The following is a 19,339-nucleotide window of genomic DNA, read 5'->3' as shown; positions in this document are numbered from 1 at the left end:
GCCTACCTTGTGGATATGGGATTGCTTTACCACGAAAGTGCCCCTCCTACCATCTAGATGTGGTGGCTTCTTTGTCTTTGGGTGTAGGATATCTTTTTTGGTAGCTTCCAGTCTATTTTGTTGATGGTTGTTCAGCAATTAGTTGCAATTTGATGTTTTCATGAAAGGAGGTAAGCTCAAGTCCTTCTACTCTGCCCCTGTGTCTGGAATACCCCTTGAAGAATCTTGCATAGACTTCTCAGTTGGAAGACATTTCTGGCCAGAATTTGCAATGTGCTTCTTGATTCTTTCTCTTCATCCTTCTGACTGAACATCTATGACAACTAAAACCTAAAGCCAGAGTTTTCCAATTAGACTCAGATAGCCAGAAAATGAACAGAATCATTTAGCACCTCATGGAAACATAGTCAGCTGCTGAGAAGGCAGAGGCTGAGATGCCCGGATGAGGCCAGGGTAGTAGAGTGAAGAGTGGCTTCAGCATGAGGGGTTGTGTTCCCATTTCCTCCTCTTGACCTGATTTTTTTTTTTTCTTTCCTCTCATTTCCCAAGCATTGTATTATTTACTTGTTCCTGTGGTCATAACTGAGTAACTAAACCACTAGAAGGAATCCTATCTGAAATATAGCCAACCAGGAACAGACGAGCTTCAGAATAGGTGAAGGAAGGGAGATAAGTGAGATAAAGAACACCATTTATCCCCCTTTAATTTTACAGCTGTGGAGGAGTTCAGCCTTCTCTCACAAGCATAGAAAGACAACCATCGATGAAAAGACTAGAGCCCACCAGCAAAGATCTTCTATAACTAAAGACATAAAGGAGGAACCATGATGAGACAGGTAGGAATGATGCATTCATGATATAAGTCCCATATCCCCAGGTGGGTGACCCACAAATTGGAGAATAATTACATTGCAGAGGTTCTCCCACAGAAGTGAGTTTGGAGCCCCATGTCAGCCTCCCCAGCTCAAAGATCCTGCACTGGGAAGATGAGCCCCCAGAGAATTTGCCTTTGAAGGTCAGGAGGGCTTAATATTGAGTAACAGAGGATGGGGCATAGGTGTGGGGAGGGGAGAGACTTCAGTCTTAAAGGACACACACAAAATCTCACATGCTCCATGGCAAAAGCAGTACTTTGATAGGGTCTGGGTCAGACCTACCTGCTAGTCTTAGTCTCCTGGAGAGTTAGGAGGCCACTGTGGTGCACCCTGGGGACACAGACACTGGCAATAGCCACTCTCACCTCATTCTACCACAGGGACACTGGTGCTGGTAGCTGCCATTGTGAAATCCTCCCTCTAGCTCATCAGTGTCAATTCCTGGCCCAGTGCCTCAAGCCAAGCAGCTAACTGCGTTGGGAACATAGCTCTAGCCATCAGCAAACAGGCTACCTTAAGACCTCCTGAGCCCACTTTGGACATGGCCCTGCCCATCCAGACAGAACATCAATAAGAAAACACTGGCTTAAAATGACAGGGAGTTCCTGTCGTGGCACAGCAGAAACGAATCTGACTAGGAACCATGAGGTTGCGGGTTCAATCCCTGGCCTCGCTCAGTGGGTTAAGGATCCAGTGTTGCCATGAGCTATGGTGTAGGTTGCAGACTCAGCTCTGGTGTGGCTGTGGCTGAGAGCTATAGCTCCAATTAGACGTCTAGCCTGGGAACCTCCATCTGCCACAGGTTTGACCCTAAAAAATCAAGACCAAAAAAAAAAAAAGGTTAGACCAGATGAACTTAATTAATATATTTAGAACATCCTATCCAAAAGCAGAAGAAAACACATTCTCTTCAAGCACACATGAACATTCTCCTGGACAGATCATATGCCAGGCCACAAAACCTTGCTAAATTTAAGTGAAATCATATCAAGCATTTTTTTTCTTACCACAATGCTATGAGATTAGACATCAACTACAAAGAAAAAAACTACAAAAAAAAAAAGCCCCATAAACACATGGTGGCTAAGCAATATGCTATTAAACAACCAATTTGGTCACCGAAAAAATCAAAGAGGAAATAAAAAAATAGCTAGAGACAAATGAAAATGAAAACACAATGATCCAAAACCTATGGGATGTGGCAAAGTATATAACCTAATTTTATACCAAAAGGAACTAGAGAAAGAACAAACAAAATCCAAAGTTAGTAGAAGGAAAAAAAATCATAAAGATCAGAGAAGAAATAAATGAAATAGAGGCAAAAAAAAAAAAAAACCAATGAAAGTAAAAGCTGATTCTTTGAAAAGATAAAATTGATAAATCTCTAGCCAGACACATCAAGGAAAAAAAAAAAAGGGAGAGGACCCAAATCAATAAAATAAGAAATGAAAAAGAAGTTACAACCAACACCACAGAAATACGAAGGATCACAAGAGATCACTATGAACAACCTAGAGGAAATGGCAAATTCTTAGAAATGTATAATCACCCAAGACTGAACCAGGAAGAAAGAGAAAATATGAACAGACCAAATTACCAGTAATGAAACAATCAGTAATTTTAAAAGTTCCAATAAGAGAAGTCCAGGGCCAGATGGCTTCACAGGTGAATTGTCCAAACACTTTAAGAGTCAACACCTATTCTTCTCAAACTATTCAAAACAACAACAACAAAAACTGCAGAGGAAGGAAGGTAGTACATTTCCAAACTTATTCTATGATGCCTGTATCACTCTGATACCAAAACCAGACAAAGATGTCACACAAAAAAGTTATAGGCCAGTATTACTGATGAACAGATGCAAAAATCCTCAACAAAACTGAATCTAATAATACATTAAAAGTATCAAGTATTCAAGTGGGATTTATCTGAGGGATGCAAAGATTTTTCAATATCCACAAATCTATCAATGTGACAACACATTAACAAGATTAAAAACCGTATGATCATCTTGATACAGAAAAAGCTTTTTAAACAAAATTCAAGATTTATAATAAAAATGCTGCAGAAAGTGGGTATAAAGGAACATATACCTCAACATAATAAAGGCCTTATAAACCCGCAGCTAAATTATACTCAATGGTGAAAAGCTGAAAGTATTTCCTCTAAGATCAGGAACAAGACAAGAATGCCCACTCTTGCCACTATTACCCAACATCGTGTTGGAAATCCTAGCCATAGCAATCAGAGAATAAAAAGAAAGAAAAGGAATCCAAATTGGAAAGAAAGAAGTAAAACTGTCACTGTTTGTAGATGACATGATACTATACATTGGAAATTCTAAAGATGACACCAGAAAACTAATAGCACTCATCAATGAATTCTATAAAGCTGTAGGATACAAATTTATTATACAGAAATCTGTTGCATCCCTATAACAGTAACAATTAACAATCAAAAAGAGAAATTGAGGAAATAATCCCACTTACCATTGCATCAGACAGAATAAATACCTATGAATAAACTTACCTAAGGAAATAAAAGACCTATATTCAGAAAATTAAGACATTGATGAAAGAAATTGAAGACAGTACAAACAGATGCAAAGATATACTGTGTTCATGGATTGGAAGAGTTAATACTGTTAAAATGACCATACTATCCAAAGCAATCTACAGACTCAATGCAATCCCTATCAAAATACCAATGGCATTTTTCACAGAACTACTACAAATAGCTTTAAAATTTGAATGGAAACACAAAAGACCCCAGAGATTCAAAACAATCTTGAGAAGAACCACACTCCCTGACTTGAAACTATACTACAAAGCTACAGTAATTAGAACAGTACTGGCATTAAAAACAGATATATAGATCAATGCATCAGGAAAGAAAGCCCAGAAATAAACCCAGGCACTTTTGGTCAATTAATCTATGATAAAAGCAGCAATGGAGTTCCTGTTCTGGCTCAGTGGTTAACGAATCCAACTAGGAACCATGAGGTTGTGGGTTCGATCCCTGGCCTTGCTTAGTGGGTTAAGGATCCGGCATTGCAGTGAGCTGTGGTGCAGGCTGCAGATGTGGCTATGGCGTAGGCCAGCGTCTACAGCTCCAATTTGACCCCTAGCCTGGGAACCTCCATATGCCACGGGTGCAGCCCTAGAATAGACAAAAAGACACACACACACACACACACAAAAGCAGCAAGACTATACAATGGAGAAAAGACAGTCTCTTTATTGAGTTTTCCTGGGAATATTAGACAGCTACATGTAAAAGAATGAAATTAGGAGTTCCTATTCTGCAGTGGAAACGAATCTGACTAGTACCCATGAGGATGTGGGTTTAATCCCTGGCCTCACTCAGCAGGTTAAGGATCCGGCGTTGCCGTGAGCTGTGGTGTAGGTGGCAGATACAGCTCAGATCCCACACTGCTGTAGTTGTGGCTGACAGCTGTAGCTCCAATTGTTGGACCCCTAGCCTGGGAACTTCCTTATGCCGTGGGTGTGGCCCTAAAAAGCAGAAAGAAAGAAAGAGAGCGCGAGAGAGAGACAGAGAGAGAGAGAGAGAGAAAGAGAGAAAGAAAGAGAGAAAGAGAGAAAGAAAGAGAGAAAGAAAGAGAGAAAGAAAGAAATTAGGACAGAGGTTTGATCTCTGGCCTTTATCAGTGAGCTAAGGATCCCATGTTGCCCTAAGCTGTAGTGCAGGTCACAGATGCAGCTCAGATCTGGTGTGGCTGTGGCATAGGCTGGCAGCTACAGCTCTGATTCGACCCCTAGCCTGGGAACCTCTATATGCCCAGGGTGCAGCCCTAAAAAACAAACAAACAAAAATTCTCTAATACCATACACAAAAATAAACCCAAAATGGATTAAAGTCCTAAATATAATACAAGACCAGAAACTATAAAACTTTTATTAGAGGAAAATATAGGCAGAACACTCTTTGACATAAATTGCAGCAAAATGTTTTTGGATTTGTCTCCTAAACAAAGGAAATTAAAAAATATACAGGAGTTCCCATCGTGGCGCAGTGGTTAATGAATCCGACTAGGAACCATGAGGTTGCGGGTTCGGTCCCTGCCCTTGCTCAGTGGGTTAACGATCCGGCGTTGCCGTGAGCTGTGGTGTAGGTCGCAGACGCGGCTCGGATCCCGAGTTGCTGTGGCTCTGGCGTAGGCCAGTGGCTACAGCTCTGATTCGACCCCTAGCCTGGGAACCTCCATATGCCGCAGGAGTGGCCCAAAGAAATAGCAAAAAGACAAAAAAAAAATAAAATAAAATAAAAAAATAAAAAATATACAAATGAGACCTGATTAAATTGAAAAGATTGTGCATAACAATGGAAACCATTAAAAAAAATGAAAAGACAACTTATCTGCAAGTGATATGACCAATAATGGGGTTAATACACAACAAATATAAATAGCTCATAAAACTCAAACTCAAATAACCCAAACAATACAATTAAAAAATGGGCAGAAGACCTGAACAGACATTTTTCCAAAGAGTACATAGAGATGGCCAAGAGGCACATGAAGAGATGCTCAACATCACAAATCATCTGGGAAATGCAAATTAAAACCACAATGAGGAGTTCCCGTCGTGGCGCAGTGGTTAACGAATCTGACTAGGAACCATGAGGTTGCGGGTTCGGTCCCTGCCCTTGCTCAGTGGGTTAACGATCCGGCGTTGCCGTGAGCTGTGGTGTAGGTTGCAGACACGGCTCGGATCCCTCGTTGCTGTGGCTCTGGCGTAGGCCGGTGGCTACAGCTCAGATTCGACCCCTAGCCTGGGAACCTCCATATGCCGCGGGAGCGGCCCAAGAAATAGCAACAACAACAAAAAGACAAAAAAAAAAAAAAAAAAAAACCACAATGAGGTATCACCTCACACTTGTTAGAATGGCTATCCTAAAAACACCCCAAAATAACAATGTTGGCAAAGATGTAGAGAAACTAGGACCCTTGTACATTATTGGTGGGAATGTAAATTGGTATAGCCACTGAGGAAAAGCATGTAGAGGTTTCTCAAAAACCTAAAAATAGAACTACTATAACACCAGCAATTACACTCCTAGGTATATAGCCGAAAAAAAACAAACACTAATCCAAAAAAATACATGCACCCCATTTTCACAGCAGCATTATTTACAATTGCTGAGACATGGAAGCAACCTAAGTGTCCATCAACAGATGAGTGGATAAAGACGGTGATAAAATAGAATACTAATTAGCCATAAAAAAGAAGGAAATTTTGCCTGGAGAGTTTTATGCTAAGTGAAATAAGTCTGACAGAGACAAATACTATACGGTATCAGTTATACGTGGGATCTAAAAAAATACAACAAATTAGTGAATATAGCAAAAAAGAAACCGAGTCACAGATATAGAGAACCAATAGTTACCAGTGGGGAGGGGGAAGGGGGGAGGGACAATAGGGGTAGGTGATTAAGAGGTACAAACTGTTATTTATAAAATAAGCTCCAAGGATATATTGTACAACATAGGGTATATAGGACAATATCTCATGAAAACTATAATCTTTAAAAGTTGCGAATCACTATATTTTACACGTTACTTACATAATATTGTACATCGACTACACTTTAATAAATTTTTTTTTCTTCCAGCCACACTTGTGCATGTAGAAGTTCTCAGACCATGGATCAAACCCATGCCACAGCAGTGACAATGCTGGATCCTTAACCTGCTGAGCTACCAGGGACCTCCCTAATAAAAGTTTAAAAATTTTTTACAGCTATGGAAATGTAAAGCCAAAGTCTACATTTAAGTTATTAACAGGGTCTCGAGTTACTTTAAACACTAGGGCTCACAGAAGGTTGTTAAGCTTGTACTATTTACAGTACATGGATGGTAAATGAAAACCTTCAGTTTCTTCTAGCTGTTTCGATTTCTGACATGTGGATCAGAGACACTTTTGGTCTTGTCAGTAAGTGATACCATATCACAGGCCAACAGAACATTCCCCTCTTTAAAAATGTGCTTGACAAAAAATTTGTGGATTGAGTACATTTAAACAAATGGGGTTATAACATAAACGTCCAGAATTCCATGATAATAATCACAGCTATTGCCAGAGAACTACTCCCCTACCCTAACATCCCAGAAGTTCGGTGAAGAAGGGACATGCTGGGAACTTGACAAAACTCAAGTTTTATTCTGAAGCATTTTCCAGACTATGGGATCTCTTTCCTGCAGTCCTCTTCTCTCCTTCCTCTGACCAGGGAGAATTTGTCCATGGTTATGGACCACAGGCCTATCCTTCTAAACAGGGCCACTATGTGCTGCACACTACCAGAGGCTGCTCGCCACAAAGCCCAAGACACAAATGGCACTCCCTAGGCAATAAGCCCAGTGCTCCAAGAACCTCATCCTTAAGTCCCAATGTTTGTGTCCAACAGCGCTCAGTTGTAGTATTACCAGAAAGTACTGCTGTCTAAGACAGCAGTTCCCAAAGAGGGTAATGGCCATTGGAAAGCGTATTAAAATTAATCTGTCACTGAATGGACGCTGACTAGACTTTTTAGATATTAGAGTAAGTTCAAGACTGTCTCCAGTAATGTTACTACTCTCTTTCACACTGCAACAGCTTTTTGAAGGGCCATCTAGCCCAGTGTGCCAGGAGTGAAACATGGGATATTGGTACACATTTACCATGCATGTCTTGGCAAGATAAAAAACAACATGAAAACTTCTGGGCGAATATATGATGCACTGAAAAGTTACTTAAAAGACAAGGCTATGTCCCCAATTTAATTAATTTGAGAAAACTCTTACATCTATTCTAATAAACAGGCAGCTATTACAATTAAAAGCTCTAAGGTGTTTTTTTGTTTTGCTTTGTTTTGTTTTAATGGCCACACCCAAGGTATATGGAAATTCCTGGGCCAGGGACTGAATCTGAGCCACATCTGCACCTACACCACAGCTGTGGCAATGCTGGATCCTTTAACCCACTGTGCTGGGCTGGGAATTGAACCCTCGCCTCTGCAGGTGGATTCTTAATCCTCTGTGCCACAGCAGGAACTCCGAAAGCCCCAAGTTTTAAAATGTCTTTGCCATTGACTAGCTCATTTAATGCTTCAATTTTCTCACTTGCAGGAATGGAACTGCTGCCAGCTTCAGTGCTGGGGTTAGAATGAAAGCTTTAAAGGACCAACTGATGAGAAAGCCTTTGGATATGTCAATAATTACAGTGCCAATGGTAATTTTGAAGAACCTAGAAATTCGGCTTCTTCATAAAATAAAACAGAATAATAGGACTATAAATGTTCCCTGAACAGGAATAATAATTTCTGCCATTCGAGATCCCCTATGTGCCAGGCACTATTCCAAGCAGTAGGCTTTCATTTAGTCTTCACAATTCCATGTGGCAGAAACGAGGACCGCAACTTTACATATGAGAAACCTGAGGGCAGAAGGATTATTAATCCACCTATGTGGACGTGGTTTATGAATAAAACTGCCTAACATCCAGGCTCTTTCCCCACAGCAACTCTGGTTCCGCAATCTGGGAAGACAAAGCACCTCTATCAGCTATACCCACATACCAGCTTTCACTAAAAATGACTTTAAAAGCCTGTAATATATACCTCTTGCAATGGAGACCATGTTATTGAGATATTAGAATAGATATTAGATATTAGAATAAATTCAAGACTGTCTCCAGTAATGTTACTACTCTCTTTCACACTGCAACAGCTTTTTGAAGGGCCATCTAGCCAGTGTGCCAAGAGTGAAACATGGGATGTTGGTACACATTTACCATGCATGTCTTGGCAAGATAAAAAACAACATGAAAACTTCTGGGCGAATATATGATGTGCTGAAAACGCTCTAGCAGATTACCACCAATGTTCACCAATGGCCAAGACTCTGGATACAAGGGTTATACTTCTCTACCCTCTTGAAGTTAGGTAACCATATGACTAATTCTGGCTAATGAAATAGGAGTAAAAGAAATGTGTGTCACTTCCAGGGTGAGGTATGCAACTGGGGGTGTTTTGATTCTCCAGGCCTCTCTTCCCCTTCCCACAGCAATCATGGAATCTGTGTTGCTGTAGTGGTGCCTCAACATCAACGCAAGCTGAGGTATGAAGCCAGCCTGTGGAGGACAGCTTCCCTAGAGAATTGTATAAACCCATGTAAACCCAAAATGGATTTTAGGAGAGAAGTAAACTTCTGTTATTTTCAGCCACAAAGCTGGGAGAATTTTTTACCATATAACTGAGCCTACCCTGACACAGCTGGTGCAGAGAATTACAAAACAGACATAAGATACGCTCTGATCTTCAATATTGAATTATGTTTTGCTGAAACATGGCTGAATGAAAATGCAAGGGCAGGACAAAGGGGAAGAGGAACTTCATGGAGTTAAGTTTAAAAAGGTTTTAGAACCATCTGAAACAACCTAATCACCACTCTTCCCACCTTCGGGGAGCTCAGCACATCGATTAATCCCGTTATATGATACAGCGTCCTGGGTAATCAGAACATTTCGTTATTTTCAATGAAATAGGATGGGAGCTCTGATCAGTATGGTTAAGTAAAGGGTCAGTTTCTTAAATGTACTTTTATGTCTATTTATTTATTTTTAGGACCACACCTGAGGCATATGGAGGTTCCCAGGCTAGGGGTCAAATCAGAGCTATAGCTGCCAGCCTACACCACAGCCACAGCAACGCTGATCTGAGCTGCATCTGCGACCTACACCACAGCTCACAGCAACACTGGATCCTTAACCCACAGGGAGGCCAGAGATCGAACCTGCATCCTCATGGATACTAGTCAGATTAGTTTCCTCTGAGCACAACAAGAACTCCTACGGTCAGTTTTCTTGGATGGATTGTTGTCCTATGTGTACTTGATAGAACTGAAGTAAACAAGACTGGCTTAATTTAAAGAGCAGATCCTGGTCCGGTTCAATTTTGATTAGGCCTATTGATATCCACATAAATCCTGAGATACATTTGAACATACCATATAATTTATTTAATATTCAATTGCCTCATGAAGGCTAAGATCCTCATTTCTAAGTTATTACTATCATTATTTAGGTAAAAGACAAACATCTTTACTTTCTCCTAAGCTCTCACTGTATCATATGCAGGAAGTCTAGATTCTTACAGTAAAGTCAGATGATTTAGGAATATAAACATGTAACTGAGAAATACAATCTCTGAAGTACTCATTCGAATGGCCAATTTTTATGACAATGATTAACAACAGGGTATAATTCAAAAACAAAAGCTTTCTGTTAATGTGAAGTACACAATGTAAGCAACAGGGATGACCCTGGAGTCTTAGGACCAGGGCCCACTCCGCAGCTAAGACCTAGCCCAATAAGAACAATTTATAACATGCTTCTTGATTTAACGTGCTAACAGGTCAGGTGCTCAGAGGCAGTTCTAACATGATTTCAGAGGCCTCTACCATCTCTGAAAGGCCTCTTCCGAAAAATTTTACACTTTACTGCATTAAATACTTTATGACAAATACCAACCAGATCACTATTATTCTATTTTACCTAATGATTCTGCTTCACTGGCACATATACATGAGCATGTACACGTGTACACACACACACACACACACACACAGGACCTGCTTGCAGCTCCCTTTTTATGATGACTTTTTAAAGGCATGGCTGATAGGCTGTCACAGGAGAATGAACACAGCTGATGGCTCCATTATAGAAAGTGCTTCTATGTGTACATTTATTTTCACATTGCATAGGAAATTACTTTAGAAAACAATATATAAATGAACATAGGTATAAGCTACCCAGAACAAAAGAACGAACACAAAAGAATCAATTTCTGTAACACAATAAACATCTGCATCCATCCGTTTTTTGGAGCAACTGGCAACTACATATAGATATGTATATGTATGTAAGGACTGGTCCATCAGTAGTGCAAACACCTTCTTTGATGCAGCCATTTAGGAATTGTTAAAAAAAAAAAAAGTACAGTCAGCATCTGGATGCTAAATAAAAGAGCTGGGGAGTTAAATAAATAGAAGAGTCACTCTAGCCCTTTCTTGGTTTCCAACTTTTAGGAATTCAAATTTATTTTAAAAACTGGACATATAGAACTCCACAACTACTGTATTTTCTTCATCAACTTTAGAATGGTAGTTTTAAACAACTTTAAAACTTAAGTTCCTTCTGAATTTCCCAAAGTGTTTTTGCACTCTTCTGCAGATAAGCCTCTTCCTCTGGGGTCAACTTTACTTTTATGAGGTCAGTAATACCACTCTCTCCCAGGATACAAGGAACACTGAGGAACACTTCTTCATTTATCCCATAGAGACCCTTAATTCTGGTGGAAACTGGATGCACTCTTCTAAGATTCTTCAAAATACTTTCTGTTAAATCAGCTACTGATAGGCCAATGGCCCAAGAAGTGTAACCTTTCATTTTAATAATCTCATAGGCACTAGCAACCACATCTTTGTGAACATTTTTCCACTGCTCAGGATCTTTATCAGTTCCTATATCTAAGTTCAGATTCTTCAGAGGGACACCAGCGATGTTCACTCCACTCCACACAGGAACACTTGAGTCTCCATGCTCTCCAAGGATCCACCCATGACAGCTTTCAGAGTGGATACCAAGCCTCTGCCCAATCAAGAAACGGAAACGGGCAGTGTCCAGATTACAACCACTCCCAATAATACGGTTTTGGGGAAATTCACTCAACTTCCATGCTACATAAGTTAAGATATCCACTGGATTGGAAACGACAATCAGTTTGCAGCGAGGGCTGTACTGAACGATACTAGAAATCATTAATTTAAAGATGGTCACATTTCGCTGGACTAAATTAAGGCGTGTTTCTCCTTTTTCCTGGCGTGCACCCGCTGTGATAATCACAAGGTTGGAGTTTGCGGTGATAAGGTAATCTTTGCTGGAAACAATATTTGGCATTTTCACGAAAGGACTGCCATGCTGAAGATCCATTGTCTCACCCTTCAATCTGCTTTCATCAACATCCACCAAGGCAAGTTCATCCGTCAAGCCTTTTAATAGGATGCTGATAGCACAGGCCATTCCAACCGACCCGGTTCCTACAATGGAGATCTTATTGCTATGAACAACCTCCTCTGAGGTGAAGTTCTTCATAAGCTCACACCTGACCGTCGACATCTTGGACGCGGGGGCGACGGGCCAGGCGTCCCCGAGGGGAAGGCCCGCCGGCCGCCGGGCACTCGGAGCCACTGCCGGGCACGGCAAGTTCACTCTCTTTGCGCCCACCCTCTGGCTGGTCCGCAGGACTACCATAGCCCAGCTCATAGCTACTCACTCAAGAGGTGAAGGAAAAGAGAAAAAAAGGTGCTGACAGCCTTTGAAGCTCAGAAGAAAAGAACCTGTGACCGTTGGTTCTTTCCTCAGCCCGCTACTGCGGCTGCGCAAGGCGTCACCTAGGCACACACTTTCGGTTAGCTACTGCGGCTGCGCAAGGCGTCACCTAGGCACACACTTTCAGTTGGCTACTGCGGCTGCGCAAGGTGGGAACTATAGACACTTGCAGCTGGCTACTGCGGCTGCGCAAGGCGTCACCTAGGCACACACTTTCGGTTGGCTACTGCGGCTGCGCAAGGTGGGAACTATAGCCACTCTTGCAGCTGGCTACTGCGGCTGCGCAAGGTGGGAACTATAGCCACTCTTGCAGCTGGCTACTGCGGCTGCGCAAGGCGTCACCTAGGCACACACTTTCGGTTGGCTACTGCGGCTGCGCAAGGTGGGACCTATAGACACTTGCAGCTGGCTACTGCGGCTGCGCAAGGCATCACCTAGGCACACTTTCAGTTGGCTACTGCGGCTGCGCAAGGTGGGAACTATAGCCACTCTTGCAGCTGGCTACTGCGGCTGCGCAAGGTGGGAACTATAGCCACTCTTGCAGCTGGCTACTGCGGCTGCGCAAGGCGTCACCTAGGCACACACTTTCGGTTGGCTACTGGGCCTGCGCAAGGCGCGACCTATGAACACCCTTTTAGCCGGCCTCTGCGACTGCACAAGGTGAGAACCACAGACATTCTTTCTGCACGCTACTATGGCTGCAAAAGTCCGACTTCTAGATGCTCTTTCAGCTCACTACTGCAGCTGCGCAAGGTGGGCCCAGCTGACGGGTCCCAGACATGGTTTCCACAAAGGACTTCTGTCTGTTCTGATAGGGGAACGTAAAAGGGCTGCTCTATCAAACGAATTTTTTCTAATGCTTAGCATGTAAAACGGGCCAACCCAGATCCTTGGAATTACATATGCCAACTAAAAATATTTCCACTCAGTACAGATGAACATAAGGTTAAAATTTCCGAACACGTATCCCTGCTGGAAATAATCAGGTGCGTTTGTCTCCCAATGGCGTCCTGCACCGTTTCCCTACATCCGCTGGAAAAGTGGGGCTGCTAGTTCCTGCTCTATCCAGTTCGAGAACTTTCCATTTGGAAAGGTTTCCATTGCCTTTACTCCAGTCAAGACTGTAACTGCTGGGAAGTCACAGATCCTGACCACAAGCAGAACACAGCTGACTGTAAGCTAGTCCAACAGTAAAAGCTCACAGGGAGAGGCTGTTACTTCTCTCATGCCAAAAGAAAGCTTCTGATTGAGTTCTGATCAAAAAAGACTTCTCAAGTAGAAAGATGGTGATGTAGCCTTCTATTAAAATGAAGATATATCTTAAATGTCCTTAAAAATGGCAAATTCTGACCAATGCACAAATCAGATTACTGATTAAAGTAGTAAAATATTAGCTAGTACAACATGGCATCAGTAAATCTTACTTTCCTCTGCATTTCTCTGGTCAGTCTTATGAACGTTCAAATTTCTAAAGAAATAAAAATAAATTTTTTAAATAAATAAAAAGCTTACATCTGATTATACACCCTCAAACCCAATAAACTACAAAAGTCCAAATAAAAATAATGGTAGTTTCTGGAGTTCCCATCGTGGCTCAGTGGTTAGCGAATCCGATTAGGAACCATGAGGTTGCAGGTTCGGTCCCTAGCCTTGCTCCGTGGGTTGAGGATCCGGCGTTGCTGTGAACTGTGGTGTAGGTTGAAGACGGGGCTCGGATCCCACGTTGCTGTGGCTCTGGTGTAGGTCGGTGGCTACAGCTCCGATTAGACCCCTAGCCTGGGAACCTCCATATGCCAAGGGAGCGGCCCAAGAAATGGCAAAAAAAGACAAAAAAATAAATAATGGTAGTTTCTCCTCACTTATACAAACAGAATTCTGACTGTATAATGATTCCTCAAAGCTTTCCTCTCATTCTAAGAAAGCAATAGGCTCTCCCCTAATGGAACTTTTGGTACATGCTGCCTCCTCACCAAATAAATAAATAAATAAAGTGTGTGTGTATTCCATTTTAGAATACCAAATCTTGACAAAAATGAGTTTTATATTCAGGACTGGAAAAATCTATTCTCATTCTTCCTGCCACTGAACTGCAGTCCAGGAAGAGAGGAACGATAAGCAAAGGAGTTGGTGAGGAAAGTATGGCAACTAGTGGAGTTCCTGCAATCCTGTTTCAGTGTAGTGTGGTTTGCTGGCCCCATTTATTTTTTATATATTTTTCTTTTTAGGTTCGCACCCACAGCATTATGGAAGTTCCCAGACTAGGCCTCAAATCGGAGCTGTAGCTGCCAGCCTACACCACAGCCACAACAATGCTGGGATCCTAGCTGCATCTGCAACCTACACCACAGCTCATAGCAACGCCGGATCCTTAACTCACTGAGCAAGGCCAGGGACTGAACCTGCATCTTCATGGATACTAGCTGGGTTCATTACCACTGAGCCACGACAGGAACTCCCTTGCTGGCCCCATTTCGATGTTACTGTACAAGGTCCGTGACACAAAACAGTAAAAGCACCACATACACGAGTTCTCTCCACACCGGTGGCCAGATTTATGGTAACCATTTGTCAGATTAAAAGCTAGAATCCCTTAAGAGATCTTTACTTAACGACGGCTGATGTCTTAGAGGAATCCTCTTAAAAGATCAACTTTTGATAGCTATTGTTTCTTTTATCCCAGTCATAGCTTGAAATGTTTTAACTGGATGCTTGTTCCCACCTTCTTCCTACAATGATTTCTTTGATCAGTCAAGTCATTTTCCTTATAAGTGTTCTTGAATGTGAAATTCAAGGACGTACAGACTCTTAGCTAGATGGCTTCTTTCTATAGTAATTTTCTTTCTAGAGTTTGAACTGCTTCAGAAATAACAATCATTATGACAGCTGCCTCTTCAGTTTTTTTTCCCATTAGCCGCAACTAAATCACTTTTGAGAAAAATAACACTCTTTAAAAATACCTCAAACAAAGCAGCTTTTATTTACAGTAAGTCTTAAGAAGGATAAAACTAAAAACGATGAAGAGATGTATGTGACCTACAGTGGAGACTTAGGACAACTCAAAGATGTAGAAAGCCAAATATATCTAGACAGCTCCCTAACGGCCTTCTATCTTAGGTGGCTCATTGTTCCTTTTGAATGAGAAACCTAACCCAAATTATCTATTCAAAATTCAGTATAATATTACAGACAATGGCAGGATTATGCCATAATACTTTTGGTTGCACCACTTAGGAGGGAGGAAGTAGGGAATGAAGATAAGCAGCAAGTCTCTGGACTAAGAATGGTTGTCAACTGTCATTATATTCTTTCCACCTGGATGCTTACCCCCAGATCTCCCTGCCTTTCTTCTAAGGGTCCAGTTCAAATATTCCATCCTCTCCTAAGTCTTCTACAATCTCCTAAGGAGAATCTGCCACCAGTTTACTTTGTACCCCTGTCCATTACCAGATTTATCATACACAAGTAAATGTAATTACTTATGAATCTGTGACTCCAAAGGAATCACCTTTTATTTACCAGCATATCCCTATCCTCTAGAACAGAGCTTGATACATGAATAGAAGTTCAGTAAATGTTCACGTAGAAAATGAGTAAAGACCTGAATTAAGTAAAGTTAGAGGGCTAAAAGGTGAGGTGAGGTGGAAAGTCAGGGTTGGAGAATGCACCTGATAACTGGAGTTCTGAATAAAGACAAAATGTACAGGTGCCTGTTTGGAGTTTCTTAGCAAGGTTGATGAATAAATTTCAGATAAAGAATGCATACATGGCATAAGGAATTTTTTTTATCCTTCAAAGTTATTTAAAATGTTGAAAGCTTTTAAAATATAATGCGCAAAAAACACTTGATTTGAAAAAAAAAAGAACATGCAGTGAAAGCAGTGTTATTGTAAGCTATAAACTCACCAGCACATAAGCAGAACATTATATAAATGCAATTTTTAAAAAAGTCTTGTGATTTGAAAATCATAAAATGCAAATGGTTTAAGTAATGGGCTGTGATTTTACTGCTCACAGATACTAAAATCTAACTTTGTAATCTGTGTGTGAGGGCCTTTACAAATCACAATACCTCAAAGTATTTTCTTTTGTCAACAATATTGGGAATGCTGAGGGAAGGATAAAAGCAGGGCCACAAAGCTTTGTCCCTGAGTAAAATAAAGTTACGATGCCAATTCAAAAAGCAATCCTGGGATCAACCTCCTACTCATGGTATTCGAATACTATAACATGGACAAATTCTTAGAAAGGTACAATCTTCCAAGACTGAACCAGGAATAGAAAATATGCATAAACCAATCACATGTTCTGAAATTGAAGCTGTGACTAAAAAACTTCCAAAAAAAAAAAAAAAAAAAAGTTTAGGACCAGATGGCTCTCAGGCAAATTCTATCAAACATCAAGAAAAGAGTTAACACCTATCCTGAAACTGTTCCAAAAAACTGCAGAAGGAATACTCCCAAGCACATTCAGTGAGGCCACCATCACCCTGATACCAAAACCAGACAATGATACCACAAAAAAGAAAGTCACAGGCCAATATCACTGATGAACATAGATGTGAAAATCCTGAACAAAGTATCAGCAAACCAAATCCAACAGTACATTAAAAGGATCATACACCATGATCAAGTGGGATTTATCCTGAGGATGCAAGGATTTTTCAATATATGCAAATAAATGTGATACACCACATCAACAAATTGGAAGAATAAAACCCATATGATCCTCTCAATAGTTGCAGAAAAAGCTTTTGACAAAATTCAACACCCATTTTTGATTGAAAGAAAAACCTCCAGAAAAGTGGGCACAGAGGAAACATACCTCAACATAATAAAGGCCATATATGACAAAGCCACGGCTAACATCATTCTCAGTGGTAAAAGGCTAAAAGCTTCCCAGCTAAGATGAGGAACAAGACAAGGATGTCCACTCTCACTATTTTATTCAACACAGTTTTGGAAGTCCTAACCATGGCAATCAGCGAAGAAAAAGAAATAAAAGGAATCCAAATTGAAAAAGAAGTAAAACTGTCGTTGTGTGCAGATGACATGACACTATACATAGAAAATCCTAAAGACACTACCCAAAAACTACTAGAGCTCATCAATGAATTTGGTGAAGTTGCAGGATACAAAACTAATACACAGAAATCTCTTGCATTCCTACACACCAACAATGAAAGATGAGAAAGAGAAATTAAGGAAACAATCCCATTTACCATCACATCAAAGAGAATAAAATACCTAGGAATAAACCTACCCTAAGCAGCAAATGACCTGTAATCTGAAAACTGTAAGACACTGATGAAGGAAATTGAAGATGATGGAAAGATCTACCATGTTCTTGGATTGGAAGAATCAATATTGTCAAAATGACTATACTGCCCAAGGCAATCTATAGATTCAGTGCAATCCCTATTAAACTTTTATCAATGGCATTTTTCACAGACCTAGGACAAAAATTTCAAAATTGGTAAGGAAACACAAAAGACCCCGAGTAGCCAAAGCAATCTTGTGAAAGAAAAATGGAACTAGAGGAATCAGGCTCCCTGACTTCAGACTTTACTACAAAGCTACCCCAGTACCAACACCAAAACTGTATGGTAATGGGGTTCCCATGTGGCTCAGTGGGTTAAGTAAGAAGCCAGTGTAGTTTCTGTGAGGATGTGGGCTTGATCCCTGGCCTCGCTCAGTGAGTTAAGTATGTGGTGTTGCTGCAAGCTGTGGCACGGGTCACAGATATGGCTCAGACCTGGTGTTGCTATGGCTGTGGCATAGGCCTGCAGCTACAGCTCCAATTTGACCCCTAGCCCAGGAACTTCCATATGCCCCGTGTGGCCATAAAAAAGAAAAACAAAACAAAAAAACAAACAAACCAAAAAAAGCCCAGTATGGTACTGGCACAAAAACAGAAATACAAATCATTGGAACAACATAGAAAGCCCAGAAATAAATCCACACAATTATGGTTAACTAACCTATGACAAAGGAAATGAGGATATACAATGGAGAATTGCCTCTTCAATAAATGGTGCTGGGAAAGTTCTCTAACACCATGCACAAAAATAAACTCAAAATGGATTAAAGACCTAAATATAACATAATCATACATATAACTCTTAGAGGAAAACATAGGCAGAACACTCTGACATAAATTGCAGCAAATCTTTACTGATCTGCCTCCTAGATTAATGAAAATGAAAACAAAAATAAACAAATGAGACCTAATTAAATTTAAAAGCTTTTGCACAGCAAAGGAAACCATAAACAAAACAAAAAGACAACCCACAGAATGGGAGAAAATGTTTGCAAATGAAGCAACGGATGAGGGATTAATCTCCAAAATATACCAACAACTCATGCAGCTCAATATCAAAAAAACAAACAATACAATCAAAAAATGGGCAGAAGATCTAAATAGACATTTCTCCAAAGAAAACAGATGGCCAAAAACACACATGAAAAGATGCTCAACATCGCTAATTATTAGAGAGCTGCAAATCAAAACTATAATGTGTTATCACCTCACACCAGTCTGAATGGTCATCATCAAAAATTCTACAAACAATAAATCCTGGAGAGGGTGCGGAGAAAAGGGAACCCTACTGCACTGTCAGTGGGAATGTAAACTGGTGCAACTACTACGGAAAACAGTATGAAAATTCCTCAGAAAACTAAAAATAGAATTATCATTTGCTCCAGAGAAAACCATGACTCAAAAAGATACATGTACTACAATGTTCACTGCAGCACTATATACAATAGCCAAGACAACCTAAATGTCCATCAACAGAGGAGTGGCTAAAGATGTGGTATATAAGCACAATAGAATATTACTCAGCCATTAAAAGGAAAGCAATAATGACATTTGCAGCAACATGGATGGACCTAGAAATTCTCATGCTGAGTAGTCAGACAGTGAGACACCCACATAATATGCTATCACTTACATGTAGAATCTAAAAAAAGGACACAATGAACTTCTTTGCAGAACAGATACTGACTCACAGACTTTGAAAAACTTACAGTTTTTCAAAAGTACACAGGTTGGGGGGTGGGGGATGGGCTGGGGGTTTGGGAT

General features: G+C 40.7%; 2 protein-coding genes and 1 long non-coding RNA gene across 7 annotated transcripts in view; 1 reads left to right on the top strand and 2 right to left on the bottom strand.

Moving 5' to 3' along the window:
* The window catches only part of LOC110259915 (uncharacterized), a 28,368-nt gene extending 17,674 nt beyond the window's left edge, over positions 1-10,694 (top strand). The window contains exons 3-4 of one of the 2 annotated variants that reach the window (XR_014844221.1): positions 715-836; positions 7,999-9,098. This is a non-coding gene — a long non-coding RNA (uncharacterized LOC110259915). Of the gene's footprint in view, positions 1-714; positions 837-7,998 lie in introns of both variants that reach the window. The other variant, XR_014844220.1, reaches the window with a different exon arrangement.
* TMEM242 (transmembrane protein 242) overlaps positions 1-19,339 on the bottom strand; it is a 53,914-nt gene that overhangs the window by 11,258 nt on the left and 23,317 nt on the right. For 2 of the 4 annotated variants that reach the window (XM_085015526.1, XM_085015646.1), the window contains one exon: positions 10,587-13,727. The exons of the other annotated variants lie outside the window; for them this stretch is intronic. In XM_085015526.1, the coding sequence (XP_084871652.1) occupies positions 13,710-13,727 (18 nt within the window). In that variant the 3' untranslated portion in view covers positions 10,587-13,709. Of the gene's footprint in view, positions 1-10,586; positions 13,728-19,339 lie in introns of those variants that run through there. 4 annotated transcript variants of the gene reach the window in all.
* On the bottom strand, positions 10,852-12,280 carry LOC100153697 (L-lactate dehydrogenase A-like 6B). The gene is given in 1 exon segment (NM_001315678.1): positions 10,852-12,280. A coding segment is annotated over 1 exon segment (1,146 nt). The 5' UTR covers positions 12,194-12,280; the 3' UTR covers positions 10,852-11,047.

Source organism: Sus scrofa, chromosome 1 (genome assembly GCF_054392235.1).
Source record: "Sus scrofa isolate SSC_HxYL_T2T_F1_AM1 chromosome 1, Sscrofa_HxYL_maternal_Yorkshire_Landrace_v2.0, whole genome shotgun sequence".
NCBI classification, from domain to species: Eukaryota; Metazoa; Chordata; class Mammalia; order Artiodactyla; family Suidae; genus Sus; species Sus scrofa.
This window is presented reverse-complemented; position numbering and strand designations above follow the sequence as displayed.